Raw genomic sequence first — 24,081 nt, 5'->3', positions numbered from 1 at the left:
AAAAAAAGACTTAGAAAAAAACAAGCAAGCAAATAGAGAACTCCAAAAAGCTCTAGACAACAGCAAATCCCTATATGACCAAGCAACGTCAGAAATTGATTTTTGAGAGGACAAAATGAGAAAAAGTTGACAAAAATTATTGATGGCAACAAAGACAAAGAAACTAAACAAGTTTATGCCAACAACAGACAGTTTTTTCCGAAGTTTGTACCCCAATTTACTAAACATATTGTCATATCAGACAGCACGTATAAATTTGTTAAACAGGGTGATATAAGTAATGAAACTGCAATACATTCATATCCTTCGGCAACCATAAGTGATGTTAATAACATTATGGACTCTTATTCGGCTGGAACAAAAATCTGAAAGCCTTGTTTTTCACTTGGGACACAATGCAATTGATCAAGGTACTGATGGAAAAAGGGCAGCTGAGCAAATGGGTGACTTAGTCAGTAAGTGTTTAACTAAATTCAAGCCCCATGAGGTTGCTATATGCCAAATTCCACAAGTTAAAAATGGACTATACGGACGGGACTCGAAAAACAAAGAAATTGATGATTATAACCAAGAAATCAACAGCAATGCTGACCAAATTAGAGGCGAATTTCAGTGGTCAAACGTACACGTCCGCAATTATGGTCTTGAAGCAAACGATATCAGACAAGATGGTGTGCACCCAAACATATATGGAATTCAAAAAATAGTTACAACTTTGCGGAAACATATGAAAAATATTGGCTACAACTGTTCATCAAACGATATATCATTGAGACAAATGCGTCCTAAACAGGAAAATGGAAATTTTTTGGCATTCAAAAGGGGATGGAATAACTTCAATAGTCCGAATGAGTTCTGATACATTTGCGTGACTTAATTCTTAGTTCTTTAATAGAAACGTTGAATGTTTCTTTTGAAGGAAACATCAGTTTTGTTTGTGATTTTAATGATAGGTTTTGTTTGTAAAGGGGGGGAAGTTGCCTTTTTCAAAAGTCACTCAAATCATACTAAAAAACCAAAATTTTATTTTTGTCAGATTTTTTTTAATAATTTGTTTTCACTAGGGTTCGGTTTCATCAATATTGCTATTTATTATCCGTCATATCAATTAAAGTGGAGATACTGAAACAAACCCTGGCCCAGCTCAAATAGAAAAATTGAAAATAGACCAGTACTACAAAGAAAAGAACAGAAGAGACGATAATGTCAAGTTCTGGTACATGAATTGTAGAAGCCTAAAAAATAAATACGAAAAGTTATCAAATTTTTTGACAACTCTCGACCAGTTGTTTCTCCTAGCTGTTACCGAAACAAGAATAAAGAGAATAATACTATTCAAGATTCTTTTTTGAGCAGTAGTCATCAAATTAATCACCAGCCGAGATCATCATCGACTGAACTGGAAAGAGGGGGAGGTGTAGACATATGGATGCCCAGAAAGTTTTTAATCAAAATAAGAAATGACCTGAACACCATCAACAGAAGTTTTTGAATCACTATGCATAGAAGTAACTGATCCTCTGAAAAAAAACTGCTCATAAATGCGGCGTAATGTTCAAACGTAAACCTTTCAAAATTCTTCCTTGATGAAATGACATCAGAAATTTCAAATAATTACTCTAGCACTGACAATCTAATCCTTTTTGGAGATTACAACATAACTATACTTAAAGAAACTGGGAAACAATTACTAAACAACTTCATTGCAGATAACGGGCTTCAGTATGTAAACACAAAAAAAGCAACATGGACAAATGGAGAAAAAGTTTCTTTAATCGACCACTGCTTTATTTATAAAAATCAAATCTTCGAAACACATATAATAGAGTCAATACTTGAAAATGATCATTTCATTATTGTATATCAATCATCATTGAAATTAGAATGGAAGCAGCAAAAGACAGAATATTTAATGCGAGATAAAAAGAGATAAACAGAATAAGTTTAACCGTGATATTGCTTTGCAAGACTGGTCACTAATGTACAAAAATATTGGAGCAAATGAGATTTTTCATAAATTTATTGAAATTTTCCAAAATGTATTAAATCGTCACGCACCCATGAAAAATATAGAACTGAAAACAAAAAGGAGCACAAAAATGGCTATCAAAAGAACTGCGTAGCCTCATTAATGAAAAGCATCGTGTATTCAATGAATGGAAAAAAGATCCTAATGAAGAGCTTTTTAAAAGTTAAGACGTACTTAGAAACAATGTTAATAGAAAATTGCGTAAAGCATCTGACGATTATACAAAACAATTTTTCGAGAATCTCCCAACTTCAAAAGAACAATGGAAATTTATCAAGAACAAAATTAACTCAAATAAACAGAGAGAAAAAATTGCAAAGCTGAAAGAGGGCCATAACGTAATATCAGATGAAAGAGGCATTGCTAACTGCTTGAATAATTGTTTTGCCCGTCTTGGAAAGGGGCAAGACAAGGGCGAAATAATTGCTCCTAAGTTGCCTTCTTTTAATTTTAAGGGAAATGAATTCAATTTCAGGCCGGTAACCCGAAGAGATCTATACAAAGTTATTGACAAATTACCAACACAAAAATCAGCTGGACCAAGGTATATACCATCTTGGACATTGAAAGATTGTAAGTTGTCCATTGGAACCCATTTACAGTTTGCTATTAATGAGTGTATAAACGCAAACACATTCCCTGAAGTTTTAAAAGAAGCCTATATCACTCCTATCTATAAGAAAGGTGACAGGCATAACCCTGAAAACTATTCACCAATTTCGTTCACTCCAACGTTAGCAAAAATTTTTGAAAGACTTCTCTTGGAGCGAATGTCAAAACATTTAGATATGAATAAAAGAATTAACCAAAATCAGTTTGATTTCCAAAAACAAAAGTCGTGTCTTAATACAATAATTGCACTGACAGAGAAAATAAATCATTATGTTGAAGAAAAAAATATAGTCTTAACAATCTTTTTGGATTTAGCGAAAGCTTTTAACTCAATATCCTTAGACATTTTTATTCAAAAAATTGAAAAATATGGTTTTGGAGAAAACGCAAGAGTCTTATTGAATTCGTTTCCAATTAACAGGAAACAGTGTGTTAGAAACGGAATAGTTGAATCCGACTGGACAATTATTAATGATGGTGTTTTACAAGGTACTGTACTAGGACCACTAGTATTCATACTTTATGTAGACGACTTCGGTGATGAAATAGGAAAAAGTTCGAATATATTACAATTTGCAGGTGACACAGCAATTTTATGTCTTGAAAAAAAATGAACAGTGTTTAGAAGCAAAGGCTAAAAAAAATATTAATGGAAATTGAACAAAATATGAAACAAAACATGTTAACTCTAAATGAAGGGAAAACAGAAATAATGGTTTTCAAAACTGAAAAGTTACCAACTGTCAACTGCGTTGAATTTAATAGTAATTCATTGAAACCAACAGATGAATGCAGATAGTTAGGTGTTATTCTTGAAAAAGAGTTGACATACCAAAAAAACTTATTAATGTGATCAGTAAAATGGCTTTAGCTATCAGATCAATTCATTTGGTACGCAATCAAATACCGTTAAAGGCTCGAGTAAGAATAAATCTCTTTAGATCACTTGTTTTATCGCATTTAGAATTTAGTGCAATTTTTTTTCAAAGTTTGCCGTCCTACTCAATTAACAGAATAAACAAACAAAATAGATGGGGCATAAAAGTTTGCATTTTTCGAACAAAATATGACAGCGCTTATAAACTACTTCTTGAAAATAAAATACTTCCCGCAGAACTTCAAATAGCAAAAACTTCATTAAATAGACTTTTCGATATTGACCATACAAGACCAAAAAAATTCAGAATAATCGGAGACGTTGAAATTAAAGTTAATAATCGTACATTTGATTTTTCTATCACAACAAAATGTAAATCAAAATGGAGTCAAAATTCAATTATAAGAAACTTTGTTCGGAAACGGAATAAACATCCAAGAGCTCTAAGAATGGAAAAATCAAAGAAAAAATTTAAAAAAGAATTAAAGGAAGAGATGCAAAAAAGACACGAACGAGTTCCAATGGACAAAAATTGAAGGCTTTAAAAGTTCATTTTTATAAAATAATTCACGAGAACTAGAAACTGAACCTTAGTTGTTTATTATGATTATTATGTTTAATTATTCAAGGGAAAGATGTTGTATGTTTGATTTATAATTTTACAACATGTAACTTTAACCTTGGGGTTATTCGAATTTACATGTTTGAGATTTTAAAAAAAAACTAGTGAAACTAGTGAATAGAAAGTGAGTTAAAGGAATATTGTAAGCATCTTGGTACCCGAACTCATTCACTTGTAAGATTACTTTTAAGATGCTTGACAGTTTTTCGATTCGTTGATTGTTAGGGCTGTCCTGAAAATATGGCATTGTTTTTTGCCCAAAGTTGACTAACTTTTTGTACTTCTGGTTGCTATGTAAAATCCCGGACCTAACGCCAATTTCAGTAACGGGCAAGTCCTATTTTCAGTGTGAATTCATTACTGGTGCCAAGTCAATTTCAGTAACGGGCAAGTCCTATTTTCAGTGTGAATTCATTACTGGTTCATTACTCTGCAATTCCAAGTCCAAGTGTGTGATCAAAGACTGGTCAAGTCTAAACACAAGTCTGACTACATTAAATGATCTATTGTGGCGTCACGGTGTCCTGCATTACTGTTTGGTATCATCTGGTAGCGGTTAGGTATCAATTTTCAAGACCTCGGGGAAACTGAGTGAAAATTAACCTCGAAACCATGGCGCGTTATAAAAATTTTTGAAATAGAAATTTTTCTCTCGACAACTTTTTGCAAAACTGATTCTGACTTGGGGATCAACTTGCAAGCGTTATCCAAGTCTTTGCCAAGACCTACCAGACTTCTAAGACTTGTAATTAGACTCGCCCATTGCTGAAAAACGAAATAGGACTTGTATTTAGACTTGTCTACTACTAATATTGACTTGGAGTTTGGTCCGGGTTGTATGAAAATATTAAAAGTTCATATTTTGGCTACAAATTTGAGGTTTTGTGTTGCTATTTATGAAATTATTATATAAAGCGCATAACGTGCTCTTCTTTTTTAAAACAGAGATTATTGCAGATACGGCTGGAACATTCTGATTGTTGGTCTCCACAATTTAATTGTCGTTTTGTGGTGTCAACTCTTTTAGAAGGCAAAAAGTCACCCCTTCGTAGATTGAGTTGACTTAAATTTCAGATCACGTGCGGCTCACTTTCGGTGACTTCAGAAATGAGCTGAACGCACGCCACATTGAAACAACAAGGAGGTTTTGGCCGCATGAGAGGTAAGATACAATAATAATAAAGATACAAAAATAAGGTAAGACAAAAAAAGTCAAAAAAGAATAATTTTGCATACAACTTCTAGTTGAAACACTGCTAAACCTACAACTGGGTCGCTATCAAGATCTGCCAATCAAATTGTTGCTGGTGTTTCTACACAAAGTGAAATAATTTCTCGATTACTTAAAAAATCAGAAGAAAAGCAGGCTCTATTAGGCTTAATCGCTCCGTCAGAATTAACCAACGCTGTTTTTTTAAGCGAATTGTTTATATTACGGAGTCCGTATTGTAAAACTATTGTAAAACAACCGTCTGGTTAAAAAAGTCGAAAATACCAATCATTTGGTGCCTCAATATTTTCTTTCAAGACCAAAAACGGTTCTCTTGATATAAAAGTGTGTAAGTTGATATGTGTGCATTCTAAAGCAAAAATTTCAAATTAATATTATTGCGGAAAAAAATCATCAGTGAATATTTAATAACAGCACAACTGTATTCATACTTGTTACTGCTGATGTAAAAAAGTTCTCACGTGAATTAATTACACCGTTACGCAGCCTGGTTCGTTAAAACAAAGATTTAAAAGGACCGTATAATAAATAGATATCTTCTATAGATTTAATCTCAACATTTCTTAGTGCCAACTTTTCTATATGGGAGCAACAAACGTTCTATATAAATGTATACACATGATACTTACATTGAACTTGGCACGATATTGCAAATTATTTCACGCAAGTCAGAGGTAAAAATTACGCAACAATTAAAAGTCGCAACGATCAATTTGATATATAAAGTCTATAAAAGTTCCAAAGTGACATGAACTATACCACAAACAACAATGAACAGCATCAATAGCGTTATCTAACTGAATACCAAAATAAAAAGACTAAATAATGGAAATGTACCCGAATTACTGAATAAACCTTGAGTGAAAAAATGACCTTGACCATCGTTTCATGCTCTGAGCTTCGTAGTGATTTTTATCAGTAAAATGCCACTGTGCTGTTGAAAAATGAAGAAGCTCTATAACCTAATATTCTGCTGAAAAATATATGCTAAAAGCGAATATGTTATTATAGACAAACCTTTTGAAAGCGCAACGAGATTTATATCTATAAAAAAACCGTAATCATTCCGCGTTAAAATAATATAATCAGTTAAGGGTATAAAAGTAAAGCTCTTCGGTAACCTGTTGGACTCTTACCTGCTTTAACAGAGCGAACACATTCAACACAAAGCATGTACATGTGACATAAATCATCAAATTTAGATCTATTTGAAGGAAATGCTAGTAAAAATTTTCTTTGTAAAAAAACAACATAAATCTTTTAGATCGCAATTAAATGATAGCTAATGGGGTTGAATATACTAGGGAGCATCATTGTTAGCTGTAGTGCTTGCAATGGTTGCAGTATGAAACGTAGCAGACAAAAAGGGTAAAATTTTTGGGCGATACCAGCTAAAAATCAGGTTTCCGCCGTACGCCACCACTTCCAGAACCTTTAAAAAAATATATCACTTGGGAGTGGCACCATGATTTAGGACTTGGCCCAAGGAGTGTGCCAACCCCCTTCCCTCTTTTAGGGTCCTAACGTTTTGACCTTGAGAGATATTTGGGTTCAAAGCTCTAATTTTCGACATTTCATGAAATGAAGCCATTTTGATTTCAGGATTAAAGGTAAAATTAAGCAGTATTTTAAACGAAGTTGAAAGACTCTTTCTGATCGCAACAATACTGATTCTGAGGCCTCGATAACTGCTTACTCGCGTTTTTTGAAATATTTTCTTCACTACTGAAAGTTTTTATTTAGATTGCACGGTTCAACCAACATAACAGTTAAAATTTTCATTCATTCAGAAAATAAAAGGAGGTATTAAAATCATGCATGCCTTTACAAGATATGCTTTTCTAGCGTGAATCTGGCAATTTGATGCATGATGATATCTGTCTCGAATTAAATTTGTTAGCAAATTGCTAATAATTTTTCTCTTAAATTGAACGCTGTTTAGATATGTTTTCTTATATCAACTTCGAAAAAAGTATTCCATTATGCGAACGCTCAGTTTATTAGTTAGGACATGCCGGATTCTCTCAATTTAAATATGTTTAGCTTTTAGAGGATCAAAGAATATTTTCCCCATATGTTTGAAAAAAAGTAATTCCAATGCGCTCTTTTCTCAATTTTTCCGAAAAAATCAGTAGTCAGAAAAAGTTAGACAAGTAGAGATCTTAAAAAAATCCTATAAAGAGCCATATCAACAGCCCCCAAAATTTTTTGATTGAAATCCTGAAAAATTTTAACCATGATTTTAAACTGTTGCTTATGGTCAATTAAAGCGTATGTCAATTGTGGAGTGGTTATGCAGTTTTGATCTTCAAGCAAATTTAAAAATGCTGGGGATGACAGCAAAAGAATTTTAAAGTCTTCAGTTTTTTTACCAATAAATCCTTTTGTCAAAAAATTATTTTGTAAATTCTTCATAAACGTGTCAATGAAAAATGAAGCAAATGCGTGATTGTAGCTGAATTCTTCTTGCGAGGAAAATATCAATTCTTCTATTTTGCTCCAAAGATTGGCAAACCCAATTTTTAACGAAAACGATTTTCTGTAGCCTGAAATTAATTTAGCAGTGACTAAGGAAGATGTCTAGCGGAGCACTAAATATAGGTATAATATTTTCATCCTTTTTCAAAACTTTGGAAAAAACAGTTTTCTGGATAGTTTAATTTAGGTAGAGATTTTGTCTTCAGTAATAACCGAGAATAGCAACTGTAGTAATATCAAAGAAAACGAAAAGTTTTGAAATCAAATCACAGTATAGCTAAGTTGAGAGAGAAGCATAATAAGGAACAATTCCATTGATTTTTTGTCTGATCGTCGTCCAGAGTCTGGAAAATCTGAGAGAACACGGTCTAGACTCTGATTAGTCGGGTGGTATAAGCTGAATGTGTAAGCGAGGTATGTATAGTCTGAATAGAGCCCCTAACAGTGTCTCTATGGTCGGATCAGAACCAAAACCTCCAGCCGAAGGATACATCCAATCCCAAGAAAAAGAATTAAATTGATTCGACGAAGAGAATATTATGCGACGAAAGATCTTAGTTTTATCTAATGAGAATCAAGAATCCCGCTAGACACTACCATTCATTTAATGACATTGAATTCAAATTCTGTGCATGATATGAAGTAATTTTTTTACTAAATAACTCTGAATCCATATATACAAAGAAACTTCTAATTTTCTGGAAAGATTGCAATACATCAATAAATACTGCTACTTCAATAGTTGAAGTTCTTTGCCTCCGACCCCACTAGGTCTTGCAACCCCAGAGCCAAACCCAATTTTGTCTGGCGCCTCAACTGTGCGACTCAAGTGAGTCTGTAACCAGCGTGCACGAATCAATTTGGGTTGACTCGAGCCAGTTTCGGCGTGGATGGTATCGTAAGCCCTGCAAACAACGCAAGTCAGTCTAATTAGAACTTGCTTGGGTCGCGCACCTCATCCTGGGCAAATTTAGTTCAGGGTGTGTCCTCGGTCACATGTTTAATTTATTGTTCCGACCCTCTTGAGGGGGGAGGAACTATATACTCAAACGGGTTTTTTTTTGTTCAGTCAATTTTGGCCGATCGATATAATAATGGTAGGGAGTTGTGATTGGTATCATTAGAAAGCCCGTCCAGCGTAGAATATGGAATTAAAAAGGTTTTTTTTCAATTTTTGCTTTTTATTGGGAGTTATCAAGGTTTAAAGTTTTGTGATTATTAGACGTATTTCAGCTGTTTTATTCACATTTTTGACCAAACTTTCGTCAATTTTGACCAAATTTTTGTCAATTTTGATAAAATATAATAAAATTCTTAACTGTAGTGTGGTCCTTATCTCTATTGATAGAGATTTTATCTATAAAGATAGACAAGGGTTGTTGAATTGTTTGATCTGAGTTTTTGGCTAGAATTTATGCTAAATTTTTCAAACTTCAGATTTTTTTGGGTCAAAAACGGGACCAAATTTGCTTTTTTCAGTCCACTTCTTTTAAATTTGCTGGAAGTAGAAACCTTTAAACTGGGGACAGTTTCTTCATAAGCTCAAAAAAGAGCTAGTTGTACTCCCGCTGCCTTTAAAAGTCTTCTGGAATTATAATTTTGCCATTTTATTTGCAAATTAAAACTCGATAATTATAGAAAATGCATTCTTTATTTTTGACAAACTGAAAAATTATGTATGGATTTAATCTATTTCGCAACCATTTCGGCAATTGAGTGTTTTGTTCGACGAGCAGCAACATCTGGGCTGATCTTGATCTCACTATGGATCCGTATGATAAATTTTTTTTAGAATTTAATGAGGCGCGAATTTATTTTCAAAGTATTTCCGCTATGTGAACGTTTTCAATGTAAATTACGCACAAGAATTTCAAATCAGAGCTTAATCAATGACAGATAATATTTGCAATAAACGATACCCAACCAGATTACATTATGGTTTCAGAGCTAAGCTCAAGGTTTTTATGGCTCTGACCAATTGTTTTCGTAAAAATGTCGTGGAATTCTTTCGTTTTGCTTCAATTTCTTATACTTTTTGTAGCCCAATGACTTAGTGTCCGCAATCAAACATTCAGTTAGCTTTTAGAAAGTATAAAAAAACCTAGACATTTTTCTCTGTTGTTATCTAAATATCTGTTATGACTTTGAATATATTTGTTTTGAGAAAATATCGATGAGTTTTTGAATTTTGGCACTATTTTACCGTTTTTTTTTACTTCGGGCGTAGTCTCAGTTAAAAAAACGGAAATCATTTTCTTGTGAGTTATAAATTAATGTCGGTAACGGTTTCTTATTCAACTAATGGCTTCTTTATTTTGGTACTACGCGTTTTCAGTTTTTCTCTTTTTTATCAAAATTGCATATTTTATGTGTTCATTTTATTTCCTTGTCGAAATATCACATTATTGAAAAGTCAAATAAAAGGAAGGCGTTGTATGGAATATTTACCACGTTTGAAAAAGGGGTATCTGGGCATGTTAATTGTTTTTGTTGAATAGTTTATGCTTTTCGGGGCGGGACTCAGTTATCTCGCAAAATTTTGTGTTTTTTTTTATTTTGCCTATTTTGGTCTTTCTCTTTAGTTGCTGTGCGCCATATACTCGATAGGAATAGATCTTAATTGCTGCCCCTAGATGTAGAACTCAACCTAATCAAAGATTTCCGTTTATAGCTGTTTGTTTTAATGACTTTCAATTTAAATTTTTAAATTTTAAAAAAAAAGATTTTTTTTCATCTGTCTTCTTTTTGCTTTTATTTTAATCGCCAAGTAACTCAATCTCACTCATTAGAAGTCTCAGTCACTTTTCTGATTCAAACAATTTTTGGCGCGTTTGGTTATACGTTGCGACTTATTGCTTCGACCATTTGGTTTCAATAAAAATTTTCGAGATGATTTCTATTTTTGTGATTCTTTTTGTTGTCATGTTGTAGTCCTTTTATAAGGAAGACTCATTGATGTTAAGATGAAGGTAAAATGATGATTTACAATTATTGCAGGTAACATCTTATAATTGTAGTGCCTTGAACGGTGTCATGTCATAAAACTGTTTAAAGTTTTGGCTTCCTTATGTATCTGTTTTTTCAGCGCTCGTGACTTATTCTCATTTTTGGTAGGCCCAATTGGCTCCCCGAGGTGTCGACAATTACTCCATCGCGTTTTGTTGTAATCCTGAATCTTTTATGACTTTTGAAAATATTGAGGTTGAGCTTCTTGAGCTTCTTTGAGTTTGAGTTTTTGAGCTTCTTCTTTTTTAATTAGTTTTTCTGTCGATTTGTAGCTCAGTCTCTGCAAACACAACCCGTTTCCACTGAGCTATAATTTAACCTTTACAACGGTTTAGCTTCAAACAATTGCTTCTCAGGTGTTTTTTGGTGTCTTTTTAAATTATAACATTAATCGCTAATCCCACTGGCTTTGAGATTTTGAGCAATCGAACTTTGAATAATGACATGTCTCAATTGCTTCCTATGTGGTTATAAACGAACATTTTTGGTGATTTCAGTTGATATCTAATGACATTAATAACTGTGAAATTAATTGTTTTCAAAAATGGAAAAGTATTTTTGAACTTCGCGCCTATTTGCTTTTTTTCGAATTGATAGCCAATCGCTTTGGGGACAAGTCCCATATATTTTCTAATAAAGTATAGGTTAAACTGTTTTGTTTTGGTTTTTATATGATACCAGTTTGATTTTGTTATGATTTTTTTTATTATAGACATCGAGTATTGGTCGTTAATAATGTTTGTTGTTTGATTTTTTTATTGTCCTTCTAGTGGTTCTATTATCAACAACTTTCATTGGCCCTTTAGCGTCGCATTGTCGTATTTCATTGGTTGTTTATTCAACGATGTGTATGTTTTTGAAAGTTTTCTATCTCTTCTACATTTGGTTGCCAATTAAGGCAAGAATGTGGATGAGCGGGGTCGGAACATTATGTGCGTGCGCACATTACCGAGCCTCCTTTTTGTAATTTTTAGGTTTGTGGTGAATAGCTCAAACATGATGTACGATATTGCACTTGTAGAGATAAGAGGAGACCGGAGACCTCAATATGAAGTGATTCGACTTTGCCGCAGTAATGAGAAGAAGAAGTTTCCACACACTTACAGAGTCTTTGGTACATTCTTTCAAAATAGCTTAATTTGTAACCACCAATGTTTTGTCATTTTTTAAAATCATCATTCCCTTAATTTGGGTTATTTTTCACTTTTCTTTTCCAAAGTCAATTGTTCGGTAAAACTTTTGTTGTAAAAACATCTTTTTTCAAAGCGCTTCAACTACCAACAATTCCGTTCTTCAATTTTTTTGCAGCTCTACTTTCCAATCATAAGCTAAAGATACAAAATTGCACCAGATTTGGCTATTTGTAAACGTGGTTCACTGATATATGAGTGAATTTTTTCCGGCCAAAAATAAATATTTTCAATATAAGTCTTTTTCAAATATAAGCAAATTTGATTTGACTAAATGCAAAAAAATAACTCACTAGGTGATAGAAATTGCCAAGTTGGCCTCTTGAGATTTCAAATCCTGGGGACCATGCATGGTTTCAATCTTGAAGAACTGACCCACTACACATTTTCAGCCTTTTATTGGTCATCATCTTTAGAATAATTTTCTTTTTTTTTTCAGTTTTTCCGTTTTTATGCCACCTTTTTTTCTAAATATAATGTAGCCCGTGTTCTGTGAGAAATTTTCTTTGCTTTCATTTTTTTATATTCTAACAATGAAACAAAAAATTAATTACAGTATAAATATCAAAAAACGTTTTTCACGACATTTTACTATACTATGAGAGTGCTTTAAAAATATACATGAAAACTATACATTCACTTGCAGTTCATAAACTTCTTCTGCGTAGAAACCTGCAGAAAACATAAAGTGATTTTTAAATAGAAGCGATGATTTTAGAATTGCCGGATATGCGGCAGGGGATTTTAGCAAAAATGGTTCAACTGAAAAGGGCATAATAAAGAAAAATAAAAAATATGCCTCAGGGTTGTGTGCTGTCAAAAAGTAAAATATATTCTACGTACGTTCACTGTGCAATTTGAAAATTTCATATCGAAAACCAATTAAAAGTATTTGAGTTGACTGGTATAAGGGACCTGTTGATAGATTCGATTGAAACAGCTTTTAAAAAAACGCAGTTGAAACAGCAGTAGAAAAAGCAGTCGAAAAGAAAGCGGTCCCATTTGATGCGATTAGTCTAAAAATGAATTAGTACTGAATCGTAAGCAGCATCTTTCACTTGTAAACTTAACGTAAAACTAACAGTTTTTTGGCTTTACACGTTGAAATGTGAGCTTCCCTCAAAACTAATTATGAAAACCGTTTATCTTGTTCAATCTTAAACTGAATAGAGTTCTGACATATTTCCAGAATTTTATGAGTTTCTTATGTGCAGTTTTTATTCATTATGACTAAATTAAGATCAGAGTGTTTCCAGGCTAAATTTATTCTGATTAGTCTAAAGGATACTTTTGCGCCGAAATTAAGTCTGAGCAGCATAATTTCGTACTCTTTTTACTTACAACTAACTGATAATTACTATAGTAATATACACGTTTTTTTTTCTTAAGCTTTTTTGTTGGTAATTACCAACTACTAACTTCTCAATTGTAGGCAAAATAGTATCATTTTGGCCTGCAAAGTTACGTAGGGAGTCAAGAGAGCGTCAATGATAGTCTTGCGATCATCCTATAATGCAGAAAAACGTAGATTAAGATAACAAGAAAAGTTAAATTAGAACACTTCGCCGTGATAATCATTAACTTCAAATAATATCAGCTCATTAACACAAGTTATATCCGCGATTACCGATCACATTTAGCCAATTTTATTAATTTTTCCAACCCAGGCGTATGAGAATTTATGCGATTTAAAGGAGTAAAAAAAACTGAAATAATTGCCTCAAAATAAGTACTTTTTAAGTTGTAAGATATATAAAGCGCGATGTTTTCTGTAACAATTTCTGGTAAGAAAATATTGTTTCATCGCAGATTTGGCTGCCATACAATAATACCAATTTGACAAAAACAGCCGAGAAGATCGAGTGTGTAACAGAGAACAAATGATGGTTTGCATTCATTTTCTACTATTCACTGGCTTTCTCCATCTAGATCTCTCAATTTATTCAATACATAATTACAACTCCTAAATAAATGTGCCATTTTACTACAAGTCTGCATTAAGGTATTAGATTTCAACTTGGCTTTACCCCAGTGACTGTGGAGTTTTATCGTGTAGGATCTGATAAGAAGCTACCTAAGAATTTTTATCGTGTAAGATCTTATCAGATCTTACACGATAAAATTCCTCTTATCAGATCTTACACGATAAAAATTCTGGTAAGAGGAATTTTTATCGCGTAAGATCTGATAAGACATCTTATGAGATAAACATTCCTCTTATCAGAATTTTTATCGTGTAAGATCCGATAAGACATCTTATAAGATAAACATTCTTCTTATCAGAATTTTTATCGTGTAAGATCTGATAAGACGGAATTTTTATCGTGTAAGATCTGATATGACATGTTTTAATTTTTTTTAATATAATCGTATAACGTAGTCAAGGTCCTTTGAAAGTAAAAAAAAAATCGGTCAGCTAACCAATTATGAAACAAAAAAAATGGTTGTTGATTCTGTTTTGGCGGCAGTTTTAGTGTGAGTCTTAACTGGTACTATGGCTAAACTTAGCAGTCCAAGATAGTTTTGGTCTTTGAAAAAAATTCAGCCTAGTTTAATAATCACCGCTTCGGAGAAAGCCTCTGCCACTCAAATAATCTTTTTTACAATATCTTATAAGTCTCACAAGACAGTATAAGATATTTTTCTCTTTGTTGCTCTGACGCTTAAGTGTTGCATGCTGTAGCTTTTCGGCTACTGCTTGAGAGCAACTCTGAATTGTCTTCAATATGAAGAATATACCATACTTCAGGAATTTATATAAGAGGAAATTTTTATCGTGTAAGATCTTATAAGAGGATATTTTATCGTGTAAGATCTTATAAGAGGAATTTTTATCGTGTAAGATCTTATAAGAGGAATTTTTATCGTGTAAGATCTTATAAGAGGAATTTTTATCGTACAAGATCTGATAAACGTCTTATCAGATCTGATAAGAAGATGCATCCCCTTACAGGCTATTAGCAAGATGGTTTTGTCAGATCTTACACGATAAAAATTCCACAATCACTGGGGTACAGAAGAATCATCGCGAGCAGGGAAGGGGGATATTAGATGGTTATTCTTTTTGTTTCATTACAGGCATGGGATCAGTCAATTGGAATGTTAACCAGCATATTAACCCACCTGTTGTGCTCTACGCAGACATGAACGAAGCAGTTCACATCAAAAAGTACTGTGGCAACAAGGAAATAGCTCCCCCTTTCGACGTGAGTGTGAACGATCGTGATGAATATCACGCTATTTTTTGGCAGCACCCCTTATTTGTTTTGATTAGGCAGTTGAATAATAATTAATTTGTTATCTTGTTGTATTTTTTGCATCTTTAAGTAAAATACACAAGCGACGATTTTTATTGAGGAGCACTAATTTTTTGTCCGAAGTCATGAAAACTACAACCCTCTTTTTAAATCGAAATAATCTCTTTATTGTCTTTTTTAACAGCCGCGAAGCGATAGCGGCTATTATTGGGGGACATCGTGGTTTTTTACAATTCAAAGAATTTGAATTGTATTGGGGCGCTGTCTTTTTATTACGACTCTTTTTTTTAAACAATTTTATTGGAGTGATTTTTGAAGCTGGAAATGGAACGCGTGCAAAAATTTGGAGTGATTTTGGTGCTGAACAAAAGTAAAGAACGCAGTGAAAAGATAGTGGTTTTTGTTCATACCGCTGCTTTTGAAAGAGCGAGAAAATGATCTGTGAAAAAATTTTCTTCAAGCAATCGGTTTTTTTTTTCGCGTGCGGCTTTTGAAAGCAGTTTTTTGCAATTTTGATGGTTATGAGGTTTGATTATAATATTGTATTAGTTTCAGGCTTGTTTTGATAGAAATTGAAGGTTCCAAGTAGTTAATTTGGTTTTAAATGCTAATTTGGAGGTTTTTGATTTTAAGACGAAATTTAAGGATTTTTTACCTGTTTTTTTTGTTGTACTGCTTTGAGTGGGATAGAAGCTTGCTCCTTAAAGAATCAGATACCAATTTATTAAAGTTTTGCTGCTACAAGTTGGTTTGTTCTTAGGAAATATGACAGAAATATTGAGAAAATTTAAACCATTTTTCTTATTTTTTTTTGCAGTTTGTTCTTTTTTTAATCCTAGACAAGTTTCTTACCCACCCGATTATGACTTGCCAATTGTTGTGTGAGATTTTTATTGCTCTAATTGCAAAAGAACCTTATTCGGCGTTAATGTTTCCTTGTACTATTAAAAAAACTCATTGAGTTTTAAAGTTTTTTTTTTCAATATGTTTTTGAATGCGTTTCTATTCTTCCTTAAATTTTTATGGCATTTGTGGAGGTTTAGGACCCACAATAGTTGCTCTAGTTGTTAAGTAATAAGTATGGGCAATTTTCTGCTTCGAGTCGTTTGCGGAATTCTTCCGGCTATGTTTTTTTAAGATCTGTTCACACATTTTCATGATTTTTGTTGTCAAATTGGAGTGGGAATTTTGGTCACGCCGAAACAGGAAGTGGAGCAAAAAACGACTATTTTTGCGGCGCGGAATTTTTTCGCTCTAATTTAAAATAGAGAGAAAACGGTGTTTGAAAGAAAATTAGCTTTTATCGCTAGTGGTTTCTTTTTTCACATGCGGCAATTTTACATTGATTTTTACTGTTTTTTCGATTTTTTGGGTGGGATTTTTTTAAATGGTTTTCTCAGTCTAATCTTTGTTCATTCTAGTTTGTTCTTTGAACCAATTTTGAACCAGGTTTTTTGTTCACACGCAGCATTTTGACTTTGATTTTTTTAAATTTTTTTTAAATTATTTTGATATGATTTTTTTTAAACATAAATTTCCCAGTTCGCTCATAGTCCTTACTAGGTCTAGTTTTTTGTTTAGTCAATGAAAACCCTTTGAATTGTACGTCAGGACCTGTCTTGTTTTTTTTTGAAGTTCACACATTTTCATGATTTTTGAAGTCAAATTGGAATAGTGATTTTGGTCACGCCGAAACAGGAATTGGAACAAAAAAGCAGCGTAAATTTTTTTTGCTCTTTGAATTGTACGTCAGGACTTGTCCTGCTATGATTTTTTTAATTCGTCGTCTCCGTCGATGATTCTGACGACCTAATTTCTTGGAATTGACTTTTTTAATGATTTCAGTGACTTCTATTTCCTTGCAGTTAAAATTTGTGTGCGTGACGTCATTGCTGCATTTAAGTCAATTGCGCGACATACCTACTTATGGACGTACTTATGGAACTTTAAATTTTATGAACGTTTACTTGTTAATATCATTAGTGTGCATCTAAGTAGTAACCAACTTATATGCCTTAATTCGTGCGTATTAGTCTTGAGTTTTTAATTTCGAATATCAATTTTGAAAGAGCTCTTGTTCCTAGTGGAAAAAAACAGCCACTACTCTTTTCAAAATGTTTAATAACTCAATTTGTGTTTGCATATTATTTGTGATTTTGTAGTTTTATAGATATTTGATACAGCTAAAATCGAGGCACAAGCACCAAATAAAAAAAAATTCCATTGTTCGAAATTTGACTAAAACGACGACTAAGAACTACAAGAAACAAAAACTTTTTTTGCGAATAATTGCTGTATTTAATTCTTTCACGTAAAAGTAGCAAATATCAGTGGAGAAATCTCTCGCAGAACTCTCCTACAGATGTTTTCCAATTTAATGAATCACTGATGGCGTTTGGTAGCAGATGTGAGATCTGATTTTTGCGGGGAAAAGGAATAAAGTAGCAATAAAGTTTTATGTAGCAATCAACCTATTGAGTGATCAAAAAAAGTTGAGACAAAGAAATGTCTAATCTCTTTCAATCAATCTCTGTTGACATTGATTGGCTCGTTTTCAACTTCTGCTAAGCAAAATGGCAGAAAAACCATTATGTCACTGGATAATTCTGTCGATTCCAATTGGTTTCAGAAACCCAAAATTTATAGCCCAAACTAGCTTGCCCGCATAAAATTTTTTAAAATCTCCCTTATTTTTTTGGTCTTCAGAACAGATTTCAATATGTGTTTAATTCGAATTAATTTGTTATATATTAAGGAGACCCGAACAAAAATATCTCGTTTCAATCCATACTTTTCTTACGATTGCATTAATTCTTGTTTTTATAGTATTATTTCGGGGTGTGAGACCAAAAAGCAAGATTTAAAGAACTGCTCCTGATCCCCGTAATCTTGTATTGTCTTACAACTCAAAGTTACCCTTAGTCTTGTAACAACAAATGAATGATAATTTTTATGTTTTTTATACTTCTTATGTTTACATTTTTCTAAAATAACAGTAAGCATTCAATCCGAGTTTTTGATTCAGTAAGTATTGAATCCGAAGCTTGAATCCGAGTTTTTTTTTGATTTATATAAAATCAATTTGGCAATTCAATTTAACGGTAAAACAAAGTAAAGATCATACATTTTTTGCACTTTTCAATTTGTATGTTTTGTAGGTTTTGATTTCTCTTGTATAATTGTAGAATATCTCGACAATGATGTTGTTTTATCTCAAAGATATTTGACCAAAAATTGTTAAAACACATCTGCAAAACTAGGCATGTTCATGAGACGGCAAGAGTTATGCTACAGCTCTAGCGAATTCACATTCTGGAAACCTCATTAATTCAATTAAGAAGGTTTTTTCAAAAGCGTTTTTTTGTTATCTTTTGTTTTCTTGGACAAAAATAATTTGTTCGAGCATAAAGCAGCAACATTTTCTATAGAACTTACTCAAAATCATACAAACTTCGCTTCCGGTTGTTCTTGGCTGTTCCGGCTGTTTTTCTAAATATTAAAATTTGACACTATCTGCGTGCACGAGTCGTACACAATCATATGTTACAAAACTGAAGTTTCAACCTACAGTTACCACTATTATGACTTGCCAATTGTTGTGTGAGCTTTTCGTTGCTCTAGTTGCAAAAGAACCTTATTCGGCGTTAATGTTTCCTTGTAATATTAAAAAACTCATTGAGTTTTATAGTTTTTTTTCAATATGTTTTTGAATGCGTTTCTATTCTTCCTTAAATTTTTAGTGCATTTGTGGAAGTCTAGGACCCACAATAGTTGCTCTAGTTGTTAAGTAACAAGTATGGGCAAGTTTCTGCTTCGAGTCGTTTGCGGAATTCTTCCGGCTATTTTTTTTAAGATCTGTTCACACATTTTCATGATTTTTGATGTCAAATTGGAGTGGGAATTTTGGTCACGCCGAAACAGGAAGTGGAGCAAAAAACGACTAATTTTGCGGCGTGGAATTTTTTCGCTCTTATTTAAAATAGAGAGAAAACGGTGTTTGAAAGAAAATTAGCTTTTATCGCTAGTGGTTTCTTTTTTCACATGCGGCAATTTTACATTGATTTTTACTGTTTTTTCGATTTTTTGGGTGGGTTTTTTTTAAATGGTTTTCTCAGTCTATTCATTGTTCATTCTAGTTTGTTCTTTGAACCAATTTTGAACCAGGTTTTTTGTTCACACGCAGCATTTTGATTTGATGTTTTTTTTATTTTTTAAAAATTTTTTTGATGTGATTTTCTTTTACAAATAATTTTCCCAGTTCGCTCATAGTCCTTACCAGGTCTAGTTTTTTGTTTAGTCAATGAAAACCCTTTGAATTGTACGTCAGGACCTGTCTTGTTATGTTTTTTTTTGAAGTTCACACAATTTCATGATTTATGAAGTCAAATTGGAATAGTGATTTTGGTCACGCCGAAACAGGAATTGGAACAAAAAAGCAGCGTAAATTTTTTTTGCTCTTTGAATTGTACGTCAGGACTTGTCCTGCTATGATTTTTAATTCGTCGTCTCCGTCGATGATTCTTACGACCTAACATCTTGGAATTGACTTTTTTAATGATTTCAGTGACTTCTATTTCTTTGCAGTTAAAATTTGTGTGCGTGATGTCATTGCTGCATATAAGTCAATTGCGCGACATACCTACTTTTGGACATACTTATGGAACTTTAAATTTTATGAACGTTTACTGGTTAAACATCATTAGTGTGCATCTAAGTAGTAATCAACTTATATGCCTTAATTCGTGCGTTTTAGTCTTGAATTTATAATTTCGAATATCAATTTTGAAAGAGCTCTTGTTCCTAGTGGAAAAAAACAGCTACTACTCTTTTCAAAATGTTTAATAACTCAATAGCAGAGGTTTTCGCATATTATTTGTGATTTTGTAGTATTATAGAAATTTGGTACAGCTAAAATCGAGGCACAAGCTCCAAATAAGAAAAACTTCCATTGCTCGAAATTTGACTAAAACGACGACTAGGAACTTCAAGAGACAAAAACTTTTTTCTTGCGAATAATTGGTCGTATTTAATTCTTTCACGTAAAAGTAGCAAATATCAGTGGAGAAATCTCTCGCAGAACTCTCCTACAGATGTTTTCCAATTTAATGAATCACTGATGGCGTTTGGTAGCAAATGTGAGAACTAATTTTTGTGGGGAAAATGAATAAAATAGCAATAAGTTTTATGTAGCAATCAACCTATCGATTGATCAAAAAAAGTTGAGACAAAGAAATGTCTAATCTCTCTCAATCAATCTCTGTTGACATTGATTGGTTCGTCTTCAACTTCTGCAAAGCAAAATGGCAGAAAAATCATTATGTCACTGGATAATTCTGTCGATTCCAACTGGTTTCAGAAACCCAAAAATTATAGCCCAAACTAGCTTGCCCGCATAAAATTTTTTAAAATCTCCCTTAGATTTTTTTTGTCTTCAGAACAGATTTCAATATGTGTTTAATTCGAAATTAGTGACATTAAATTAATTTGTTATATATTGAGGAGACCCGAACAGAAATATCTCGTTTCAATCCATACCTTTCTTACGAGTGCATTAATTCTTGTTTTTTTTTCAGTATTATTTCGGGAAGTGAGACCAAAAAGCAAGGTTTAAAGAACTGCTCCTGATCCCCCTACTCTTGCATTGTCTTACAACTCAAAGTTACCCTTAGTCTTGTAACAACAAATGATTGATGATTTTAATGTTTTTTATACTTCTTATGTTTACATTTTTCTAAAATAACAGTAAGCATTGATTCCGAGTTTTTGATTCAGTAAGTATTGAATCCGAAGCTTGAATCCGAGTTTTTGTTGATTTATATAAAATCAATTTGGCAATTCAATTTAACGGTAAAACAAAGTAAAGATCATACATTTTTTGCACTTTTCAATTTGTATGTTTTGTAGGTTTTGATTTCTCTTGTATAATTGTAGAATATCTCGACAATGATGTTGTTTTATCTCAAAGATATTTGACCAAAAATTGTTAAAACACATCTGCAAAACTAGGCATGTTCATGAGACGGCAAGAGTTATGCTACAGCTCTAGCGAATTCACATTCTGGAAACCTCATTAATTCAATTAAGAAGGTTTTTTCAAAAGCGTTTTTTTGTTATCTTTTGTTTTCTTGGACAAAAATAATTTGTTCGAGCATAAAGCAGCAACATTTTCTATAGAACTTACTCAAAATCATACAAACTTCGCTTCCGGTTGTTCTTGGCTGTTCCGGCTGTTTTTCTAAATATTAAAATTTGACACTATCTGTGCGCACAAGTCGTACACGATCATATGTTACAAAACTGAAGTTTCAACCTACAGTTGCCACTACTTAATGTGAATATTTTTTCAAGTTTTATCGAACACTTAATGCGCCGAAGTGAGAAAAAAGTGCATATTTGAAAAAAATGGTTGGATGCAAAAAATTTGAAGTATTCATTGAATAAGGCGAAATTGTTCACAATTTTTTACGCTGGCTTGTTGGAAAAATACGATTAGTTAGCAAAGACAGAATTTAGTTTAAGGGTCGATCCTGTAACAATTTTTTAGTCTATTGCCGCTCTTTTTATGAACTAGAGAGCTGGAAAACTGTGCAAAAACTTTTGTTGATCCGTCTAAAAGACGTCATTTGTTTTAGAGATCTATCCAGATATGCATGGAAGGTATTGGTGGTCAAGTGGATGTAGGTCCAGGTGACAGTGGGGGTCCAGCTGTTCTCCAGGAACGAAACAAAGAGTGTCTTTATGGAGTCGCTGTAGCATCTTACCCATTGGACAGAATGACCGGTGCCCTCTTCAACCGCGCTTCATCATTCTCTGAATGGATTGAGGATACCAAAATTGTTCTGGCACGTCTGGACGAAGATGAATATGAATATAAATAACCTTGCCTGAATCTCCCTTTTCATGCTTATAATTCAAATAGTATGTTCTCCCGTGGTGTCAGGTGATTTGTGGCTTCAATCTTAAAAATCTGCAATTTAATTGAAAGAAAAAGCCTGACAGTGTTTTTTTAAATATACTATAGTACCAAAAAGCTACGTACAACAAGAAAATTTTTAAAAAGCCGCACAAACATCAAATAATACAACATTTTGAGTTAAACTCAGTTCTCTAATAACGAGAAGTTACGCTCTTAGTTCTTCTAATATACGATAGACAATTCATAAAGTTTTCAAACAAATCAATAAGGACATCTGATTCAAGGTTTTGACCATTTTTATTCCAATTTTGTCCTAAATTTCTCTCGGTTTTCACAATTCTTGCTTCGCAATCGCCCGTAATTTTTCAATTGCAATCAGATCTGAACTATCATTGGCCAGTCGATATATTCATTGTAGAGTTGTGAGTGGTATCATCAAAATACCCGTACAACGTAGAATATAGAATAATAAGATTTTTCAAAATCGTTAGTTCTAGGCAGCAGTTACGGGGTGTAGAAGTTTGTGAACATTCGAATACTATCCGTTGCTTTTGTTCACGTTTACCCAAATTTTCCCTCAAATTCTCCGTAAATTTTTCCAAAGTTAGCTAAAATTGATAAAAACGGTGTTTTGTTTTTTGACTATAAAGACGGAGAAGGGTTGCTGAAATGGCTGATCTGACAATTTTAGCTTAAAAATTGCTGATTTTTTCAGAGCTTAGCATTCTTTCTTGAAAATTTGCAGAAAAACTGCTCCTTTAGCCGAATTTATTCAACATTGCCGAAAATATAGACGCATAAACTGCAGTTACATTTTTGAATGAACTCAGAAAGGGATAAATTTAGTTTTCCCATTAAAAGTGTTCTGAAAAAGAAGTTTCGCCGGTTTTTCGATAACTTAAAGCAATCATTATTCAAAATCAGCCCATTTTTTGTTACTTCAGTTTTTCGTTGCCAATTTATATATTTAGGCAACCTGAATATCAAATTGTTATTATAATTGAACAGGGAGCAATACCAAAGCTATCTTAGCTCTCCTGGTGGTTTTTGTCATTCAACAGTTGTTTTTTTATGTCTGCCACAAAGAGTTTTCTTAAATTTCAAATGAACTCTCGTGTTCCACCCGCATTTCTTGTTTTGTTTTGCAGTCTTTTTTCTCTATATGGTATAATTTAGCCTATGTAATGCTTTCAGTTGTTACCTAATGTCATTTATATTACTCAGTATGTCTCCTTCAAGAAAACCTCAGTGAACTTTGAACTTTGCCACTTATTTCTAACCGTTGTCAAGTTTTTTTTAGCCAAGTTTCTTTAAAACAGGCTGATTTTTTTTTCCTGGGAAATGAAAACAATAACATTTCTAATGGTTATTGATTTTCAATTAAAGCAATTAAATGCTTCGATACCACGAGTTTTCAAAACTTAATATTTGGCATATTTGCCCATTGTTGTTTTTTTTGTTGTCTTGTCAGATCGTCACCTTAATAACAGGTCCCGTTGATTTTGAGGGAAACATTCCATCTGGAGGCATAGAAAATTGATTGCGTATATTTTTAACGGCTCTGAAATAGTTTTCTTCAAAATAATACATATTTCTGTTTTTGTCGTTTTTCTTCTGGCCAAATCGAATATTTTGATGTTAACAGTTCTTTTTGGGGCCTTTTGAATGTAATATGGAACGTAATTAATGAATTCATTCATTAGTTGTTTGTAATAATGACGTTGAATTATTTTATTTTGAAAAATTTTATCACTTTTTGATATCTGCCTCTTTTCCCCTCTTTGTGGCCAGTTTTCAACTTATTCTCATTACTGGCATTTCCGTTACCACATTCCTGCAAAACGAGCAAAAATGTTTTTTCGG

At 32.9% G+C, this 24,081-nt stretch overlaps 1 protein-coding gene across 1 annotated transcript in view; it reads left to right on the top strand.

Annotated features, from left to right (window-relative positions):
- LOC142338597 (serine protease Hayan-like) overlaps nucleotides 1-22,298 on the top strand; it is a 26,627-nt gene extending 4,329 nt beyond the window's left edge. The window contains exons 2-5 of the mRNA XM_075388419.1: nucleotides 5,215-5,302; nucleotides 11,830-11,969; nucleotides 15,124-15,251; nucleotides 21,935-22,298. Of these exons, the coding sequence (XP_075244534.1) occupies nucleotides 5,215-5,302; nucleotides 11,830-11,969; nucleotides 15,124-15,251; nucleotides 21,935-22,180 (602 nt within the window). The 3' untranslated portion in view covers nucleotides 22,181-22,298. The remainder of the gene's footprint in view (nucleotides 1-5,214; nucleotides 5,303-11,829; nucleotides 11,970-15,123; nucleotides 15,252-21,934) is intronic.
- Nucleotides 22,299-24,081: the final 1,783 nt, after the last annotated feature.

The sequence above is a fragment of the Convolutriloba macropyga genome, chromosome 4 (genome assembly GCF_964194025.1).
Source record: "Convolutriloba macropyga chromosome 4, txConMacr16.3, whole genome shotgun sequence".
Lineage (NCBI taxonomy): Eukaryota > Metazoa > Xenacoelomorpha > Acoela > Convolutidae > Convolutriloba > Convolutriloba macropyga.
Note: the sequence above shows the minus strand (reverse complement) of the source record. Positions and strands in the feature narration are given on the sequence as shown.